Source organism: Girardinichthys multiradiatus, chromosome 1 (genome assembly GCF_021462225.1).
Source record: "Girardinichthys multiradiatus isolate DD_20200921_A chromosome 1, DD_fGirMul_XY1, whole genome shotgun sequence".
NCBI classification, from domain to species: Eukaryota; Metazoa; Chordata; class Actinopteri; order Cyprinodontiformes; family Goodeidae; genus Girardinichthys; species Girardinichthys multiradiatus.
Window position 1 is genome coordinate 2055371 of NC_061794.1, and position 21130 is coordinate 2076500.

General features: G+C 40.7%; 1 protein-coding gene across 3 annotated transcripts in view; it reads right to left on the reverse strand.

The window, feature by feature from the left end:
- Positions 1-352: 352 nt before the first annotated feature.
- Positions 353-21130, reverse strand: part of LOC124868799 (zinc finger protein PLAG1-like) — a 38370-nt gene continuing 17592 nt past the window's right edge. For all 3 annotated transcript variants that reach the window (XM_047366398.1, XM_047366387.1, XM_047366406.1), the window contains one exon: positions 353-2302. In XM_047366398.1, the coding sequence (XP_047222354.1) occupies positions 640-1908 (1269 nt within the window). In that variant the 5' untranslated portion in view covers positions 1909-2302 and the 3' untranslated portion in view covers positions 353-639. The remainder of the gene's footprint in view (positions 2303-21130) is intronic.

Genomic DNA, 21130 nt, shown 5'->3' on the forward strand with positions numbered 1-21130 from the left:
TTGACGAAAAACGTACGTAACGTTTTTTTTTAAGAGCAGTCTAACTTTACAGTTAATAATTATTGCCTGCAAACCCCTATCAATAGATGAATAAAGCCTACTATGAATTCCAGTTAAGTTCACAGCATAAATAGAGGTTAACAATATGTTTGGTAATTTTGTTTTTATGCATCAGTCACATCTTATCGGATCTGCTGAAATTCAGCAAGGCCATGCATCCAACCATTCCCTGTAACCACCAAATCCTGTTTAGGGTCATAGGGGGGACAGGGGCCTATCCCAGTCAATAGGAAGAGGTGTAAGACCAATAACACTCAAATGTTGAAAGAAAAAAACATCCCTAGAAAAGGCGAGCTTTTTAGAAGAGGATATATATCTGCATTTAAACTCTTTAAACGTATTCCATGATAGACGAATAACAGCGTTGTCAGGGTTGAGAAATAAGTGTGGCAAACTCTTGCGGTGTGAATCTTATCTGAATTTTCTAAAACGTTCAAACATTTTCAGTTATGAGGTAATACTAATGAGGTGACTTGTTGCTTAGATGCTTGCTTTCAAACAATATACTATTCTTCTTTTATCATATTATGTACAACAAGTGCATATGGTGATAATACTTAATCTGAGAAACAGAGCTGTTTACTGCTGAAAAGCCTGGTAATAGTGAGGTAGGGAGCTGGAATTGCTTACAGCAGGACTATATGACTGAGGTAGCTGGCTGTGGTTAAAAACCCCTGAGCCATGTGGTGCGTGAGCCTGGGGTGACTGGAAAAAAGTGAAAGGTCCTGGAGCCTGTGAGGAAAGCCCAGACGAAGAAGATGGAGAAGAAGTTGGTGAGTGGGCAGGTGGGTAACTCCTCACTAACCCCATGTGAGGGTTGTAAGGTGGTAAGCTGAAAGGCAAGAAGCTAAGCAGCGATCCAAGCTCCATGTTAGTGTTGCACGGCAACTCATTTGTAGAGATGGAAGGGCTCCTAGGAAGCGGATGGGTTTCACCGCTAACATCCCCCCCATCAACCAAAGTTTCCTTCTGTGGGGATGCAGAAATGGAGGGATTTACAGTACTATGTTGAGATGAAGAAACAGTCTGACAGTCAAGCAGGATACTTTCCATTTCAGAGCGAGGATAGGAGGTAGACCCGCACTGGTATTGTGACATGTTGCCATAGGGCTGCTGCTGTGATGTTGCTGGTGGCAGAAAACCATGGTGGTGTGGATGGGAAGAATGTGTGGTCAGATGATGACCCATACCCATGCTTGAGGACAAGGACCCCTGCATAAGTCCATGAGGACGACCCATAGTAGGGATCAGGTTTGGAAAGTTGTAGGAAGTGCTCATTTCCCTGGCAAAAACTTCAGTGGGATCCTTAGAGAGAGAATTTGTTATAGATGGCTCTGGGCTGGGCTCTTCTTTGAGCGGAGAAGGGTTTGTTGAGGTCTGAGCAGCTACATGAGTGCTTGAAGTAGATGGTGGAATCAACCCAGATTCTTGGGCATGGCTCTTTTTCAGGTGGCGAGTCAGGTGGTCTCTGCGGCCAAAGCGTTGTGCACAGCATGGGCACAGGAAGTCACGGCGTCCAGTATGCACCACAGCATGACGGCGTACATCTTTACGGGTATAAAACCGCCGGTCGCATCGTTCACATGAGTACTTCCTCTCTCTTAATGTCACATTACCGATGCCCTCTGTTGAAAGAGACCTGTCAATATGTTCACCAAGGTTTTCCAACATGGTGTGAGACTCCTTCATGCAGTGCTGGCCTGCTGCAGTGCTGTGGGAGGCCACGAGGTGGCGTCTGTAACCCAATTGAGTGTTGTACTGCTTTCCACAATCCTGGCACAGGAAGAGCTGCCTACTGGCTGGGAGGTTGTCATAAAGCTGGTCTTTCAGATGATCCTGGTGAAACATGTTCTAATAATTTGGAAATTGGTGGCTCTGCAGCTAAACATGGATGCTGACCAAGAGCCTGAGCAGAAATGAACAAGAGTCATGGGGTGAAAGGACCAGTAGTCTCCTGCGTTGTGGTTATCCTCTTAACTTTAAAGTTTCTGTTCTTCTGCAGGAATGCCAAATGATTGTATTACTGTTAATGGGGAAAGCCTTTATCCAGAACTTGAATTCTGTTACAGAATATGCCATACCAACCCCAAAAGGGCTGCAGTGATGAGAAGCTTTAGAAGGCACAGTTTATGTGTTCATTGAGAATGGCTGTAGTGCTGCCCTTCAGTCTATTTTAGGACTGAGAAGATCTAAACACAAAGTCCCAGCCGCAGAGTCACCAAGACAGTCCATCTTTACAAACCTGAAAAACAAAAACACAAAAAAGACAAACCTTCACTTAATCTTCAAATCATACCTTGTGCCTAACATAACATGGTATGGTACAAGAAGTCAAAAAAAAAATAGGTATTACTAAAAACAATTTTATCAATTTACTTTAGAAATTGCAGTCTGTTAACTTTATTTAGCAGAGGGAGGAAAATTACTATCACATGACATTTTGTTTTAAAATTTAAACATTGAAGCTAAAAACTGGGTAGTAAGATTTGTGCACTAACATAACCAGTACTTTCATATTTAAAAAGGTCATAGTTTCCTTTTTTTTGTCTTTGAGATCATATATTTGGGTGTCAGAATGCTCAACCAACCCCCAAAACACATGGCAACCATATTGCTAGCAAGTTTTGGATTACAAAAAATATTTAAAAAGTCTTACTCAGCAGCAGAGCTCAGAATAAAACATTTCACCTCATTGTCTTCTTCCAACTTAAACTCATTTTATGTGAATAATTTTAAATGTCTGCAATTACCTCTTTTGTCTGTAGTTTTTTTTTTAGGTCTGAGCACCGGAGGCAGACAAAAGAGCTTAGTGGAAAGCAAGTTTTTTTTCTTCTGCCATTTCTCTCTTTTTAACATTGCTGCTGTGAAACATTACCAAAACTCACAAAATTCCACATATACAGTACAGACCAAAAGTTTGGACACACCTTCTCATTTAAAGAGTTTTCTTTATTTTCATGATTATGAATATTGTAGCTTCACACTGAAGGCATCAAAACTATGAATTAACACATTTGGAATTATATACTGAACAAAACAAGTGTGAAACAACTGAAAATATGTCTTATATTCTAGATTCTTCAAAGTAGCCACCTTTTGCTTTGATTACTGCTCCGCACACTCTTGGCATTCTGTTGATGAGCATCAAGAGGTAGTCACCTGAAATGGTTTTCCAACAGTCTTGAAGGAGTTCCCAGAGATGCACTTGTTGGCCCTTTTGCATTCACTCTGCGGTCCAGTTCACCCCAAACCATCTCGATTGGGTTCAGGTCCGGTGACTGTGGAGGCCAGGTCATCTGGCGCAGCAACCCATCACTCTCCTTCTTGGTCAAATAGCCCTTACACAGCCTGGAGGTGTGTTTGGTGTCATTGTCCTGTTGAAAAATAAATGATGGTCCAACTAAACGCAAACCGGATGGAATAGCATGCCGCTGCAAGATGCTGTGGTAGCCATGCTGGTTCAGCATGCCTTCAATTTTGAATAAATTCCCAACAGTGTCACCAGCAAAGCACCCCCACACCATCACACCTCCTCCTCCAAGCTTCACAGTGGGAACCAGACATGTAGAGTCCATCCGTTCACCTCTTCTGCACCGCACAAAGACACGGTGGTTGGAACCAAAGATCTCAAACTTGGACTCATCAGACCAAAGCACAAATTTACACTGGTCTAATGTCCATTCCTTGTGTTCTTTAGCCCAAACAAGTCTCTTCTGCTTGTTGCCTGTCCTCAGCAGTGGTTTCCTAGCTGCTATTTTACCATGAAGGGCTGATTCACAGTCTCCTCTTAACAGTTGTTCTAGAGATGTGTCTGCTGCTAGAACTCTGTGTGGCATTGACCTGTACTGTAATCTGAGCTGCTGTTAACCTGCGATTTCTGAGGCTGGTGACTCGGATGAACTTATTGTCCGCAGCAGAGGTGACTCATGGTCTTCCTTTCCTGGGGTGGTCCTCATGTGAGCCAGTGTTAATTCATAGTTTGGATGCATTCAGTGTGAAGCTACAATATTCATAGTCATGAAAATAAAGACAACTCTTTGAATGAGAAGGTGTGTCCAAACTTTTGGTCTGTACTGTATGTCAGAGGCTGTGATAGTGAAAAAAAAACCAAACATGTTTTTAAAATATTTCCTCTAATCTGCAACAACTTGGACCAGTTTCACATACAGCTTTGAAAATGGGCACACTCATCAGAATAATGTTGATTGTGTGTCATTTGACCTCATAAATATTGTTCAGCCAATTAGAAAGAATGAAAAGAGCAATAGACCAATGAGGACTGCTACCTACTGTTAAAGGTAGCGAATGTTATAAATAAAAGGAGACTTGATAGTTTTCAATAGAAGACCATAACTGGATTCTTTAGACAACTGGGGCTTTAACAACATATTTAAAAGGGATTTGTTTCCATTGAATCAGATAACTAAAATATTGAGTTTTAGTTATTTGGATTTCTTTGCTCAACTTTCCTTTGTTGTTTTTATTTATTTATTTATTTTGCGGGACTAGTGCCCATTATTTTTCCAGTATTTTTGTTGAAAGTAGCTGGACAGTAAATGGGGGTGGAGAGAGGGGGAAGACATATGGCAAATGTTGCCCGGGCCTCGAACCCGGGACGGCCACTTCGAGGGCTAAAGCCTCTGTATACGGGTGGCGCGCTTAATCCCTGCACCAACAACGCCGTGTTGTGGTTTTTAAAATATAACAAATGTTGATTTACTTTAGTTTTTGAGAAATTAAAGGCTGCTAGAGCAGTTACCTTTATTCATAGCTAAGTGTATTCCTTACTTTTCATTTTGTTTGCGTCATTATTTTTTAGAAAAACAAAAAGAAACAGTTTTTGGACAAATACTAACAGAAGATAGTTCAAATTTTCGAATAAAACAAAAATTTAAATTGAAAAAATATAGGAAATCGAAAAGCATCCAATATATTGGTTGCTTTTCTTTTTTGCTTAACTATCAGAAAATGTAACGCATTTCTTTCCCAGAGTACCGCCAATGTCTCAAGAATATGATCAGTTTGTAAATCTACAATATAAAGCCTTAATGGCAGTAGTAGCTCTTTTAGTGGTTTTATCTAGAAGAGAAACACAGCCTAGCAAATAAGCTCTGAGCCAGTTTTGAAGTCTATAGGGTAAGCGAGCACATATACAGGTCCTTCTCAAAATATTAGCATATTGTGATAAAGTTCATTATTTTCCATAATGTCATGATGAAAATTTAACATTCATATATTTTAGATTCATTGCACCCTAACTGAAATATTTCAGGTCTTTTATTGTCTTAATACGGATGATTTTGGCATACAGCTCATGAAAACCCAAAATTCCTATCTCACAAAATTAGCATATCATTAAAAGGGTCTCTAAACAAGCTATGAACCTAATCATCTGAATCAACGAGTTAACTCTAAACACCTGCAAAAGATTCCTGAGGCCTTTAAAACTCCCAGCCTGGTTCATCACTCAAAACCCCAATCATGGGTAAGACTGCCGACCTGACTGCTGTCCAGAAGGCCACTATTGACACCCTCAAGCAAGAGGGTAAGACACAGAAAGAAATTTCTGAACGAATAGGCTGTTCCCAGAGTGCTGTATCAAAGCACCTCAGTGAGAAGTCTGTGGGAAGGAAAAGGTGTGGCAGAAAACGCTGCACAACGAGAAGAGGTGACCGGACCCTGAGGAAGATTGTGGAGAAGGGCCGATTCCAGACCTTGGGGGACCTGCGGAAGCAGTGGACTGAGTCTGGAGTAGAAACATCCAGAGCCACCGTGCACAGGCGTGTGCAGTAAATGGGCTACAGGTGACGCATTCCCCAGGTCAAGCCACTTTTGAACCAGAAACAGCGGCAGAAGCGCCTGACCTGGGCTACAGAGAAGCAGCACTGGACTGTTGCTCAGTGGTCCAAAGTACTTTTTTTGGATGAAAGCAAATTCTGCATGTCATTCGGAAATCAAGGTGCCAGAGTCTGGAGGAAGACTGGGGAGAAGGAAATGCCAAAATGCCAGAAGTCCAGTGTCAAGTACCCACAGTCAGTGATGGTCTGGGGTGCCGTGTCAGCTGCTGGTGTTGGTCCACTGTGTTTTATCAAGGGCAGGGTCAATGCAGCTAGCTATCAGGAGATTTTGGAGCACTTCATGCTTCCATCTGCTGAAAAGCTTTATGGAGATCAAGATTTCATTTTTCAGCATGACCTGGCACCTGCTCACAGTGCCAAAACCACTGGTAAATGGTTTACTGACCATGGTATCACTGTACTCAATTGGCCTGCCAACTCTCCTGACCTGAACCCCATAGAGAATCTGTGGGATATTGTGAAGAGAACGTTGAGAGACTCATGACCCAACACTCTGGATGAGCTAAAGGCCGCTATCGAAGCATCCTAGGCCTCCATAAGACCTCAGCAGTGCCACAGGCTGATTGCCTCCATGCCACGCCGCACTGAAGCAGTCATTTCTGCGAAAGGATTCCCGACCAAGTATTGAGTGCATAACTGTACATGATTATTTGAAGGTTGACGTTTTTTGTATTAAAAACACTTTTATTTTATTGGTCGGATGAAATATGCTAATTTTGTGAGATAGGAATTTTGGGTTTTCATGAGCTGTATGCCACAATCATCCGTATTAAGATAATAAAAGACCTGAAATATTTCAGTTAGTGTGCAATGAATCTAAAATATATGAATGTTAAATTTTCATCATGACATTATGGAAAATAATGAACTTTATCACAATATGCTAATATTTTGAGAAGGACCTGTAGTTAGTAGCAGCAAAAGCTCAGCCAATTGCTATGTCTAGAACAGAGACAGGGTTCAACAGTGAAAGACAGGGCCAAGTGTATCATCTTTAGAAGTAGAACATGAAGTTGTTGGCAACAGCTCAGCAGATGCACCCCCTACGTCTCCTATAAGATCTGTGCTGATGACATACAACCTCATGTGTCCACAATGTTAATGAGAGGACAGACCAGAATGTCCTCCAATTAAATGCAGAAAAGACATAAATCATTGTTTTTGATCTTAACAATTTAAGGTACAAATCAAAAAGGAATTACACACTATGGGGGAAAAAACTTAAAATCAGGCAGCTGCAGGTCATCCAAAATGCTGCTGCCAGAGTCTCACCCAACACTAGGAAAATTATTACATTACATCAGTCTTTGAATTACTTCAGGGGCTTCCTATTTGTCAAAGGGTAGTATTTAAAATCTTGCTGATTGTCTGGAAAGTACCAATTTGGTCCTGTTGGTTAGGTACAAACCAAATAGCCCCCTCATGTTATCAGAGACCTCTTCAGCAGGGGCGGACTGGAATAATAATCCAGGCAGGGAATTTGGTACCATCCCAGGCAACCACCAGCGAATTAACACAAACGACAGAACAGAGTTGAACTGGGCCCACTTTGAACACACGTCTGCACACATTATCAACAGAATAGCTACAAGATAAACGGTTTCTGCTGTGGTGCAATATTATGTACTCAAATCACAAACTGAAATTATGTTTAACCTATATTATGCTATGAATAAACCCTTTTAATCTCACTATGATTATCACAATCAATCATAGTATCATAACAGATGGTTTGGAATTGTTCTTTGACTTGTCTGATTAGGGCGGTACTGAAAAAATACATTTTTACCCTTTGAGTGCTGGCGGAAAAATAATCAAATGGGTTCTCTTGACTTTTATGTCTATCGCTTTACTTATCTTTCCTCATGGTGAATGGTAAAAGGCCTGAACTTGTTATAGAACTTTATCAAGTCCCTAGAGACCCCAAAGCACTTTACACTACAATCAGTCATTAACCCATTCATTCACACTCTGACATTGGTAAGCTACAATGTAGCCACAGCTGCCCTGGGGAAAACTAACAGAAGTGAGGCTGCCATACACAGGCGCCACCGAGCCCTCTGAGCACCATCAGCAGGCAAGTTGGGTGAAGTGTCTTGCCCGAGGACACAACGATTGAGGTTCGAACCGGCAACCCACCTTTTACAGGACAAACTCCTATTACCTGAGCCACAGCCACCATCATCATCTCTCACTTATTATTTCTGGCTGCTCTGCAAAATGATATGAACATTTTAACTGCTCTATGCTTGCAAAGTAAGTTGTATTCAGATCGTCATGAGTGAGGCACTAAGTATTGTAAAACCGCATCCGATTGCTTTCTGCACACTTTTGGCCCAAAGAAGAATTTTGGAAACCTAGACACACACAATATTGTTCAACTCTTTTTATTTTATTCTGTTTAAAAGGGGGTAGGTGTGTTTATGTGTATATGTATGCATATGCTTATGTATAAGTATGTTTATTAATGCTCAAACGAGAGACGTGAGGCCATCCCCCAGTGGGCCCACCACCTGCAGTGGGAACCATGAGGGACTGGTGCAAAGATAATCAGGCAGCGGATGAAGGTGGAGACCTCGTCGGCCCCATTTAGGGATGCTTAGGTTGGCTCTAGGGACGTGGAATGGCACCTTCGCTGAGGGGGATGGAGCCAATGCTTGTGCGGGAGGTCGAGAGATATTGACTAGAAATAGTCGGGCTCACCTCCATGCACAGCGTGGGCTCTTGACCCCAGCTCCTCGAGAGAGGCTGGACCCTCTTCTACTCTGGAGTGGCCAGCGGGGAGAGGCGGCAAACTGGTGTGGGTTTGCTTTTTACCCCCCAGCTTAGCTGTCTCGTGTTGGGGTTTACTCCAGTGGATGAGGGGGTCGCATCCCTGCACCTTTGGGTTGGGAACAGGTCTCTGTCTGCCGTTTCAGCCTATGGGCCGAACAAGACCCCAAGTATTTTGTGTCTTGTTCACGAGTGAGGGGAGAATGGAGCGGGAGATCAACAGACGTGGTGGAGACGTTGTGGTGAAGAGAACCAAAAAGCAAAGCTCTCGATTTACCGGTCGATCTACGTTGCTACCCTCACCTATGGCCATGAGCTTTGGGTCATGACCGAAAGAACGAGATCCTGGATGCAAGCGAGAGAAAATGTTAGTCAATGCCATTGTAACTGTTGTAAAATACAGAATCTGCTCACTAAAAAGACCTTGATCAAAAGAAATGTTTTAATAATTAAGTTTTGACCCCCTTGGTTCCTCAAAGTGGAACTAACCTCCATTAACTGTTTCTCTTGCTCCATTTTATTTACTTGCATGCAAGTAATGCAAAATGGAGCATGCACCACATAAATACAGACATACATGGACATTCCAAAAAAATTGAATAATGCATAAAATGCAATATTTTTTGCCAGTCATCTCAGAAAGTAAAACTCATACAAATTAATTGCACATTGAGTGATATATTCCAAGCCTTCGTTTATCGTAATTTTGAATACTATGACTTACAAGTAAAGAACACCCAAAACTCAGTGTCTCAGAAGATTAGAATACTGTGAAAAGTTAACTGACACACCAACTCCCTCAAAAGCTGAACAAAAATGGAGACTTTTGGAAACTAACTTTAAAAGGTACAGGCTTCGACCCTGACATTATGTATCTGCCATCAGATTATGTAGTAAAGATAATTGGATGAACAATATATAGGAAAATGTGGCAGTTTTGTGATAGTTATGATTAATATTGAACTAATAAACTATAATGCATTAAAATTAATAAAGTGGCAAAACAAATAAATGCATTATTTGACATAGTTTATCATCCATTTATTGATATTGTGCTTTTATCATCTGCATTATTTCTATTTCTCTATTGATAATAGCACTATGCACTCTACATTCTTATTACAACAGGTATGAAAGGGTAAAGGACCAGTGTCACACAAAGTAAAGTACAACACAGCCGGGCCTTGCTGGACCTTCACAATGTGCATGTATCAGTAAAATCATTTTATTGCATTCGACTTGTTATTTTGTACTCGATCTACCATGCAACTGTTTATTAGGAGCAATACCTAATAATATTTGGGCTATATCAGTAGATACGAGATGCAGCTGTGAGACCGGAACATGTCCTAATATGGTAGGCAGGAAAATGTGTGTAACGTGACTATATGTGTGAAAACAAACTGTAAACAGGGGCTGTTCATTTTCATGTGTGTTTCAATAAAAGCAATGGCCCCAGGGAGAAGCTCTGAAGTCGTCTCGGTGTGTGTTGTGTTACCACATGCGAGAGCTTTCCTGGTCCAGGTATTTGAATAACATACAGCTGTCTCCGTGTGATTTATTATAATGTCTTGTGAATTCTTTCAGCTTACGGTGAATAAACGAACACGCAGAACACCCCTTGGGAGGGTGCTTCAACAATTGGTGACCCCGACGTGATTCACGGCTGAATCAGGGAATTTGGACAAAGAGAGAGTGTGACAGATGAACCTCTGACATCCAGGGCACCCACATGTCATCAAAAGGTAGGCAGTGCCTATTGTATCAAAGTCTGCCGATTGAATTTATGTATAGGCTAAATTATTTACCAGGGTGTCAGCGGTTCTGAATGTTATTACTCTGTAAAACTGTTAAAGACTGTGCATTAACTGAATGTGTTAAAATGGAGTCAGATATGAAAAATCTGAGATGAGACCAGGGGTTGAAGTCCCCTGGGTTAAAGGTCAAAAAGGTTGAAGTCCTTTTATTGCTGAGCGTGGCGACTGACATATATGAACCTCACTGACCTGACAATGATAACATGACACCCAACAGACAATACCTTTAAGGTGGACCCCACTAAGACCACCTTATTGATTCTTGGTGTATAAAAAAGAATTGAAGCGTTCAAAACAGACCTAGTGGAAACAAAAGGGGTTATGAGGAAACGATGTACATTTTAAGTATAATAGAAGTCTATTTATGTTCAAATTTTTGCAAATAAAATGACTCTGACAGAGAAATAAGTAAGTAGTGTGTGAATGTGTGTGAATGGGAATGACTGATTTCATTGTAATGCATCTTTGAGGGACTTTAAAAGCGCTAATAAACGGTCTGATGTTCTGATGATCTTTGCCAAACTTATATTTTAATAAGGTTTCCAGAATCTTTTCTGAAAAATCATATAAAGATAGCAAAAGTTCTACCTGTATTAAAAATACTGATGACCATAGGAAAGTTCATAGACCCGTCTTCAATTTTTCACAATTCTTTTACAAACAGGGTATTTAAACTTTCATGTGGCCAAATGTCTGTGTTTGACTTTCTGTTTTTGTGAAATAAATGTCTGTTTCATGTTATGTAAAAAATTAGAGTCCTCAACATACCATAATAATATTAGGTCAGTTCTCTATGGTAAAACGAAAAGATTTTAACAGACGTTTAGACTTTTTCCAGTCAGGTTCAAAATGATTGAATTAGACTCAAACTTAACATAAGATGAAATGAACCTTAACAGAATTACTGGATTGGACTGAAATAGAGAAAACTTGAGTTAATTGAAACAAACTTTAGTTACTTGAACTAAATACAAAGCTGACTGAAACTGTATGTTGTATCTATAAAACTGGGTAAGATAAACTGAGATTATAAGATATAATATGCCCTTCATTTTTTGTGTTCATCAGTGAGTGAGTTTTTATTTTTTATTTTAAATGTAATAAGGACAGCGGATACAGTGACACATGGGGAAGACCCATGTGTCAAAGGGGGAATATGTTACATCTGGTAAAGCATTAATCCTACACTATAAATATTTCTGACTATGCAAAGAATTTTTTGCAGATCATGCATAATTTGTTGCAAACACGGGGGAAGAAGTATTGTCTAATGGTAATAGATTAACCTAGTTACACATTTCTTCCCCACATATGGTATCCCACAGATTATAAGGTCAGATAATGGAACTCATTTTATAAATAAACTAATAGAACTAAGTTCTAAATTATTAGGGGTTCAGTTAAAGATTAAGGAAAACAATAGCTCAGGAGGCGGAGAAAAAAGAAAAGAGGAGAAAGAGCAGCTACAGAATCAGCTCCTTAAATTGCAGCTGCAAGAGGCCAAAGAGAAATTTAAATAAGAAAAAAATGATATAACTGAATATGTAATGTTAGCTGCAGCTCTACCTGTTCCTCCAGCAGCACACACCCCTATGTCTATGACTGATCAGTGGAAAGGAGGGGGTTACCCCCTCCTCCACCCTATCCATTTGAATAATTACAGGTACAGTGTCCCCGGTCGTGGAGGCAGATGGCATGTTGGTGGTCGGCTGGTCGCGGTGGATGGTGTGGAGCACCCAGAGGAAGGGGTGGAAGCAGCAGGGCACTGGGAGATGTGTGCTACAACTGTGCAGCGTGGGCACAGCAGATCCCACGTTGCCTGCAAAGGTGGGAGAGAACTGTCTGAATTTTTGAGTGGACACTGGAGCTACTTATTCCACCATAACACAGCAACCTCCTAAACCACTGCTCTCTACAAAGACTGTTTCTGTGATGGGCTTCTCAGGGGCTGCATAAATTCTTCCTGTTCAGATTGGGACTCAGAGAGTAACTCACCCTTTAGTGTGTTCACCCAGCACACCTGCTAATTTGCTGGGCAGAGACTTATTAGTGAAGCTGGGAGCATCAGTGTTGTGTGGTACTGATGGGTTAACGATAACTTTTCCAGATGGTTCCTCTTTGGCATGTGGACAAATGCTTCAGCATGGACAATATTTTTATAGCCAGTTGCAGAGACATATGCTGACATCTACTAGACACTGTTGACCGAACCTCCAAGCAGCATCTCGGTTTGTCAGCTGTGGAAACCCTGGATTCAAAGTCTCTGCCCCTACACCTCTCAGCCTGACCCGCCCCATGTCACTCTGTTCTACAACCGTTGTCACACTGAATGGTACCAGGATTTGTTTAATGAAACAGTAGAAGGTAGGACATGGTTTATTTCATCCAAAAATGTTTATGTGGCTCTTGAGGGTGTGGCTGCAACAGTTGATTTAACACCTGACCAAGCAGAATAGTATTTGCTGTCAGATGAAGCTGTTCCTCATGTTTCTCTTTCTTTGCATCCTGAGTATCAAGCTAAGGAATTGAGAGGAGTGGTAAAGCGCTCTCTGGCAGCTGGGGACTGGCAGGACACCTCAGTCCCCAACTTAGTTTTGGTTACAGAGTTCTCAAAACAGGTTCCAGAGAAACCAACCGAGGGACCTCAGCCAACCACGTCCGAAGCTGAGTGGATCCTGCTGAAGGTGATCAAAAGGAAGTGGTCAGAGCCCAGGTGGACGGGTCCATTCCAGGTCACAGAGAGAACCTCACATGCGGTGAGGGTCAAGGGCAAAGGAGACACGTGGTATCTTTGGAGCCAGTGTGCAACAGCAGAGGCACCACAGAGATCGCTGCCAGAGGTCCAGCAGAACCTAAGGGACAACACCAGCACACCAGAAGATCTTTCTCACCCAATTCAAGGGGCAGAATAATCCCCTAGGGTGAGAAAGCGTTCATTTACACCTAAAGGTTAGTCTACATCTTAGGTGCACCGTTAAATCAGTGGTCCCACCAAATAGGGGCAGAATAATCCCCTGGTGAGACCACTTAGCTCCAGGTCAGTCTATACCTGTGAGTGAAGACCAGGACATCACACAGAAGAGGCGGATGTGATTGAGCTTTCCTCTCTTTCACTGGTGGTCGTAGCTGCTCTCCCACCGAGAACTGAACTGAACACTCTGAACTTTAAAGAATAATAATAAAAAGTATTTTGTGTTTCACCATATTGTTAATCCTCATCTTCCGTTGCGGGTACCTTCGAAACGAATGGGAGGTGAAAATCTAGGACCCAGGCCCCTTAAGGGTTGGGTCATGGTAGGTATAGGTGTTTTAGCATTCTTCATTGTTACATTGATTTTTGGATTGTTCTTTGAACTGCCTTTCCAAGCATGCTCCAGTCATCCAGACAATAAAGTATCAACACGCAGCGCTCCACCCATTGCCAACAAAACCAGGGCTGGCCCTTTTACCCCTCTACGGAAAAATGGCACATACTTTAACTTCACCTCCAAAACCCTGCAGGTGAATGTTGGGGAAATTCCTCGCGATTGGTGCAACTCCACTCTGTCAGGCTCAGTGATAGGTCCTTGGGCAAGATCAAGACTTTATTATTATTGTGGAGGACACCACCTTCTGACTAGGATCCAAAATAATATTATTGAAGTGTGTGCCATGGTTAGGTTGCAGGCACCTCTCCTCTTGTTAGGAAGAAACCTTAAGTATCTTCCTTCAACACACGCCCAAAGCACAGCTTTAACTAGGAGAAGGCGTAGACATATCATAAAACGGAGTGCAAACACCTTTGACTTAAGCAAAAACTCACCCACTTACATTGATGCAATAGGAGTTCCTCAAGGCGTACCTAATGAATATAAATTAGTGGATCAAGTCTCAGCAGGCTTTGAAAACATCCCCATTATAACAGCTTTGTTCCATGTTACTCCAAATAAGAACGTAGACCGCATCAACTACATCCATTACAATGTTTTACGTCTAGCTAACTTAACAAGGGATGCAGTAGAAGGCCTTTCCGAACAATTGGCACCAACCTCCCTCATGGCTGTGCAAAACCGAATGGCATTAGATATGTTGTTAGCAGAAAAAGGGGCGTCTGTTCGATGTTTGGGGATATGTGTTGCATTTTATTCCCAACAACACTGCACCTGATGGTTCCGTCTCAAAAGCTTTAGAAGGGTTAAAAACACTTTCAACCACTATAGCACTCAGGAATAGACAATCCGTTAGAAGACTGGATGATGGGCATGTTTGGACACTGGAAAGGGTTGATTATGTCATTGTTTATTTCCATTGCTGTTTTTGTAGCTATTATGGTTACCTGTGGATGCTAACGAGGAGGAGGACAAAGATTAACCCGTAAGTGTAATTTGCAGGGCGTATGATATGTATTACTGTCTAGGGTGCGAAAACTTGTTAGGGTGTGAAAAGGTTTTAGGGTGCTAATTATTTACTGTCTAGGGAACAGAAGGACGGTGGAATTGACAAAATTTGAAAGACTATGGAATAAAGCACGGATCGACACCCTCCATTTAGAGGGGTCACGACTCCGTCAAGATTTAGAAGGTTGTAAGCATCCTTGGGGCTACAAAGGCCCGACAGGCAATAGTCCCTGGGCACATGGCGTGGCATTGGAGGCAGGGTCAAAAAGCATGATGACAAACATTTCCTTCTGCTCCACAGGTTGTAATGATTGTAAAAATCTTTTATTTAGCATCTCCAAGTAGTGGTGAAGTCACATAGGTGACTTCAAAAGGGGGAAATTGTGGAGATATATTATGTGTGTGCATTAATTATTATTATGTTCATAACCTGTGTGGGAAATAAAATGTATAAGTCTGTGTTAGTAGCTTGCAGCAGTGTTGTTGCACAAACTTGGCCTTGAGTGTGATGAAGCAGAAAATACTGAAGAACTGCATGTGTGGGAAAATTAGTGATAATGCAACTACAGAGTTACTCCCTGCTAATATCAGTAGATACGGAATGCAGCTGTGAGACCGGAACATGTCCTAATATGGTAGGCAGGAAAATGTGTGTAACGTGACAAAGCCACCGAAGCCAGGGACCGAGATCCAAGGCAAGCCAAACAATCCCATGAAGGCCGAAAAGCTAGCCCCAGCACCAGACAACCCCCAAGACCCTAACCCCAACCCAGATCCCAACCAGAAGGCCAGCTCCCTCTCCTGGCCTCTGACCCCAGACGGCAAACAGCAAACGGGGGTGTGAAAAGACCCCAAGCCTCCCCCCGCACCCTAACCTTCAAACCCCAGCCATGACAAACAGTCCCCCGTCTGAAGGAGCCACCGAACCCCAACAACAAAGAGGCAGCCGGAAGCGTGCGCTGCAACAACCAAGAGTGCAGCCTCACTACAGAAAGAAGAGCACACGGCCCAGCCAAGCGCAACCATAATACACCACACTAAGGAGGGCACATGACCAACATGCCCAACCGCCCCCGAACCCACAGGGCAGAGCCAACAGAGCACACAGTCCCCGATGCCTGGCACCGAAACACAGCCACAACTAGACAAGCGGGGCAACAAAAGACGTCCAACAACAACACCAAGGCCGCCAACAAGAAACACCCAACCCAAAATGGCAGGCCCACCCAAATGCAGGCCCACCCAAATCCAAGGCCAGCAAAGGCACATACACCCCCACAGACAAACGAACCGAGACCCACAGGGCCAGCCAGGCAGTCAAGCAGACCCTGCAATGCACCACCCCGCCCACCACCGTGCCCAAGGGAAAGACACCAGCCCAGCAAGCAGAAGGGCGGCACAGAAAGGCCACAGCACACACAGCAAAGAGGCTGTTTTTAGTGTAATATAAGGTTTTGTTATTTTATTATGTCGAACAATGTAAAAGTCAGAAAGTGAGAGGTGTAACAAACTAAGAGGAAGAAATGAAAAACTGAGAATACAGCTTGATTTAATGATTAATATCAGACTGACAGGTGAAGAGAAAGGAGTTGTGATTTGACAGGAATCAATTTATTGTAAGAAAAAGATTTTATGCCAGAATTGTTGTTTCTTTAGATTAAACATTAAGGGACAAAGTGATACAATGACTTAATGAAAAAACAAAACAAATAAGGAACAGTTAAAACGAATATGAATAGCAGGTTACTGGCTTATGATATGTGCCACATCGCCTTATCATATAAAAATTACCTCAACAAAATTAATATTAGAAAGATGAAAATTGTATGTGTTTCTCAAAGTTTATTAAACAGTAGAGTGATAGAAATGTACAAATACAAAGTTTTATGCTTAAAAAAACCAAAAAAACAAATGAACTCATCTTGCAGAAACAATAATGCCACCATTAAAGAAGGGCCATGTTTGGTTATGGCAGAGGGGTTGAAAATATTGTATCTGTCGTATCGAGGCAAAGTCTCATGAAGGAAGCTGCCTGGTATTTTGTGACTTTCTGACTGATTACTCAGTGAATTACAGCTTGTTAATTTGGAGAATGTGGAGATATATTATGTGTGCATTAATTATTATGTTCATAACCAGTGTGGGAAATAAAATGTATAAGTCTGTGTTAGTGGCTTGCAGCAGTGTTGTTGCACAAACTTGGCCTTGAGTGTGATGAAGCAGAAAATACTGAAGAACTGCATGTGTGGGAAGATTTGTGATAATGCAACTACAGAGTTACTTCCTGCTTATATCAGTAGATACGAGATGCAGCTGTGAGACCGGAACATGTCCTAATATGGTAGGCAGGAAAATGTGTGTAACGTGACTATATGTGTGAAAACAAACTGTAAACAGGGGCTGTTCATTTTCATGTGTGTTTCAATAAAAGCAATGGCCCCAGGGAGAAGCTCTGAAGTCGTCTCGGTGTGTGTTGTGTTACCACATGCGAGAGCTTTCCTGGTCCAGGTATTTGAATAACATACAGCTGTCTCCGTGTGATTTATTATAATGTCTTGTGAATTCTTTCAGCTTACGGTGAATAAACGAACACGCAGAACACCCCTTGGGAGGGTGCTTCAACAAGAACCAAACTGAACATCCACAGCAGAGCCTGCGTGAACAACAGAACCCCGGCGCAAGGCCTGCTCAGACATCAGATGACAGAGAAGAATGCTGGGGCCGACAAAATAAAAGGCAGAGTAAAGGAATGGTCTCCATGCATGTTAATAATGTTTTGGGAAGAGCAGCACAAAGCCTCGCTGAACACCCCAGCCAGATCAGACCAGAAGCTGTAGAGATAAATTGCAAGATGTGCTAAAAAGATTCACTTAGATCAATTAAATTCATTTTCCTGTTTACAAAATATAGAATAACCGAATATCTCTCAATCATCCAAATAATAAAACAATTTAGCCAAATTTATTTATTAATTACTTGGAGACTAAAAGTATTTTTGAAACTGAATTATAATTATTTACAACATTAAACAGCTACTGAACAAAGCATTGATGGCCATCATGAGTTCTTTCCATAGCAATATAACGCATTGCCTTTTGAGCTCCAACTAGATGATAAATACAATTTCCCTTTGTAAAGTTTGATAAGAGATTCAAGATGTTAAAATGGGACAAATTAAAAAGCTCAAACTAACCAGACATTTTAAACAAATTTATACTGCATTTGAGCAAATACTATAATGGGAATTAGGAGTCTAACAAAGTCAAAATTTGCAAAATCACTCACGCCCCACTCACCAAGATATGTTCGAAGGGGGGCGGAGGAGAGCTTGAGAAGCTGTATATATAATGTAAATAGACAGGTTAGGTTACTACTACGAAATACACTTGGTATTTAACAGAAATGTTTCACTGTTGATGTCTTGACCTTTAAAAACTGAAGATCTGATATTAGAACAGTCTCTATGAGTTCAGAAGCAGATTTAGTGATCAGACTAGGAAAACTATGTGAAAATAATCAAATAAGTAACCATACGGGATCAGAAACAGATTACCTGTTGGTTGGATATTTCATGTATATCTTTGCACTGAATTGTAAACTACTATTTTCATTTTAATTTGAATCCTTTGTTGCTTGTTTATTTTTTTAATTCATGTGATTTTCTGCAAAGCTTTGTTGTCAATTAATTTCTTCACTTTGTTCTTTTTGCATAGAAATAGGTACATATCCGATGTTACCACGATCTTTGAAACGTGCAGCGACACAGATGAACATTATGGGGCCAGGGAGGTTTCATTGTGGAACAGATTCAGACTCACTATTGAGTGAAAAAAACAGGCCCAGGGTTTGATTGCATGAGTTGCATTTAAAATCTGACTAACCAATAACTGTATTGCTTTAAGTTTTCTCTTTTCTTTTTTTCAGAAGCTGCTAATCTTTCACATTCTACCAACCTTGTTCCAATGGAACACTAAATGTTATCAAATGCTCTGTTACATAGGGGAAGGTAAGATCCAGAAACAATCTAATGTTGCCTCACGATTTATCTAATTGAAACTGGAGGTTGCCATAGGGATACCGTTGAGTCATTCATACAATACAATCCATGTGTCGAGTACATTTGAACAGTAAAGCATTCACATACTTAGGAGGACAAGTAAACAAAGGGACATTTACAAACGAGTTTCAGTTGCTAAGCAGACTAACTAGCACTTGAAATATTTGACTTATTGTGACATAGTTACCTTTACAAAAGGAAAGTGTAAAATAGGGTAAACATAAATTAAAACATCTTGGCATAGCAACAAAATGACCTTTAATGGAAGTAACTGACTTAGGACATAAATATTATTAGGTATGTATTCAATAATTTAAATGTTTTTCTTTGTTCCTTCCATTATAAAAAAAAAAAAAAAAAAAAAAGGTTTTCAAATAATATAGACCTACGTAACCTACACAATATGTTTGGGATAACACAAAAATAAGTTATTTAAATATTTGTTGAGTTGCCAAATGGAAAAAATTTTATAAAAACTTTTAATTACACATGCATGGAAAAAACAGTGAGCAGTTTACTAAGTTTCTCCAAAGAATTATACTTTTCAATATTATTCCTTTTCTGCCTTTTAAGTATTTGTGCTGAATGTAAAATTGTTGAAAAACAATCAGTGTTAGGAAACAGTTTTTCCTAAGGATTAGATGTATCACAATATGTTGAGGAAGAGAATTGTGGAGCATTGAGAAACATTTCACAACTTCAGATAGTTGCTATGATGTTAGAATGAAGGTGACTTGCTTAAATATACTCTTTTAGTGGATAAAATTCAACAGAACAAAATGTTTCAAATAACAGAACTGGCAGTTTTGAGTCTTTGATCGAATGAGTATTTATTTATTTCGTTTGTTGAGGATTGTTAGAAAAGGAATATGGCTTCTTTATCGTTATCACAAATTAAACCTTGAAATTTGATCTTCAAGAGACTGTTAAAGAGTATTTTCAGATGTAAGCGAAAATAGATTTTAGAATCCTTTACTTACAAACCACCACCTGGAACTAACTGCAAAATCACGCTGATTAATTAACATGCAACTTATTTTGAGAAAGGAATGAACAACTAAAAAACAGCTGAACAAACGATGATTTATGCACAAAATCAAACGAACGGTTAGTGATTATAAGACTTCTTCAAGAATAATGATCATAAAATGTGTTAACTTAAAACAGAGATCCAATCATGGTGCATTATGCAGATTGATCCCTGTTATACCCTACCAACTACAGAGACATAGACAGTGAGAGCTCTGAGGAATACTAAACAAAAGTGATAAAAGTTGTCCAAAAACAACTGGAAGCAGACAGCATTTGGCTCAATTTCATGTGTTGTAGGACAGGAAGCATGAAATATGTCAAGGAATTAGAACTCTTTAATACTGTTACATAGGAAACTACCTTGTTTTCTTCATAATGACAACAGAACAATATTTCTAGAAATCTGGAAATAGAACCATGAGCCACAATTATAACAGAACGACTGATAAGGGACAATAACTTTTATCTCTTTCGCAAACAGAGAAAGTACAATGTGATCTGGATGTCTTTCAATAGCTACAGGTCCTTCTCAAAATATTAGCATATTGTGATAAAGTTCATTATTTTCCATAATGTCATGATGAAAATTTAACATTCATATATTTTAGATTCATTGCACACTAACTGAAATATTTCAGGTCTTTTATTGTCTTAATACGGATGATTTTGGCATACAGCTCATGAAAACCCAAAATTCCTATCTCACAAAATTAGCATATTTCATCCGACCAATAAAAGAAAAGTGTTTTTAATACAAAAAACGTCAACCTTCAAATAATCATGTACAGTTATGCACTCAATACTTGGTCGGGAATCCTTTTGCAGAAATGACTGTTCAATGCGGCGTGGCATGGAGGCAATCAGCCTGTGGCACTGCTGAGCTCTTATGGAGGCCCAGGATGCTTCGATAGCGGCCTTTAGCTCATCCAGAGTATTGGGTCTTGAGTCTCTCAACGTTCTCTTCACAATATCCCACAGATTCTCTATGGGGTTCAGGTCAGGAGAGTTGTCAGGCCAATTGAGCACAGTGATACCATGGTCAGTAAACCATTTACCAGTGGTTTTGGCACTGTGAGCAGGTGCCAGGTCGTGCTGAAAAATGAAATCTTCATCTCCATAAAGCTTTTCAGCAGATGGAAGCATGAAGTGCTCCAAAAT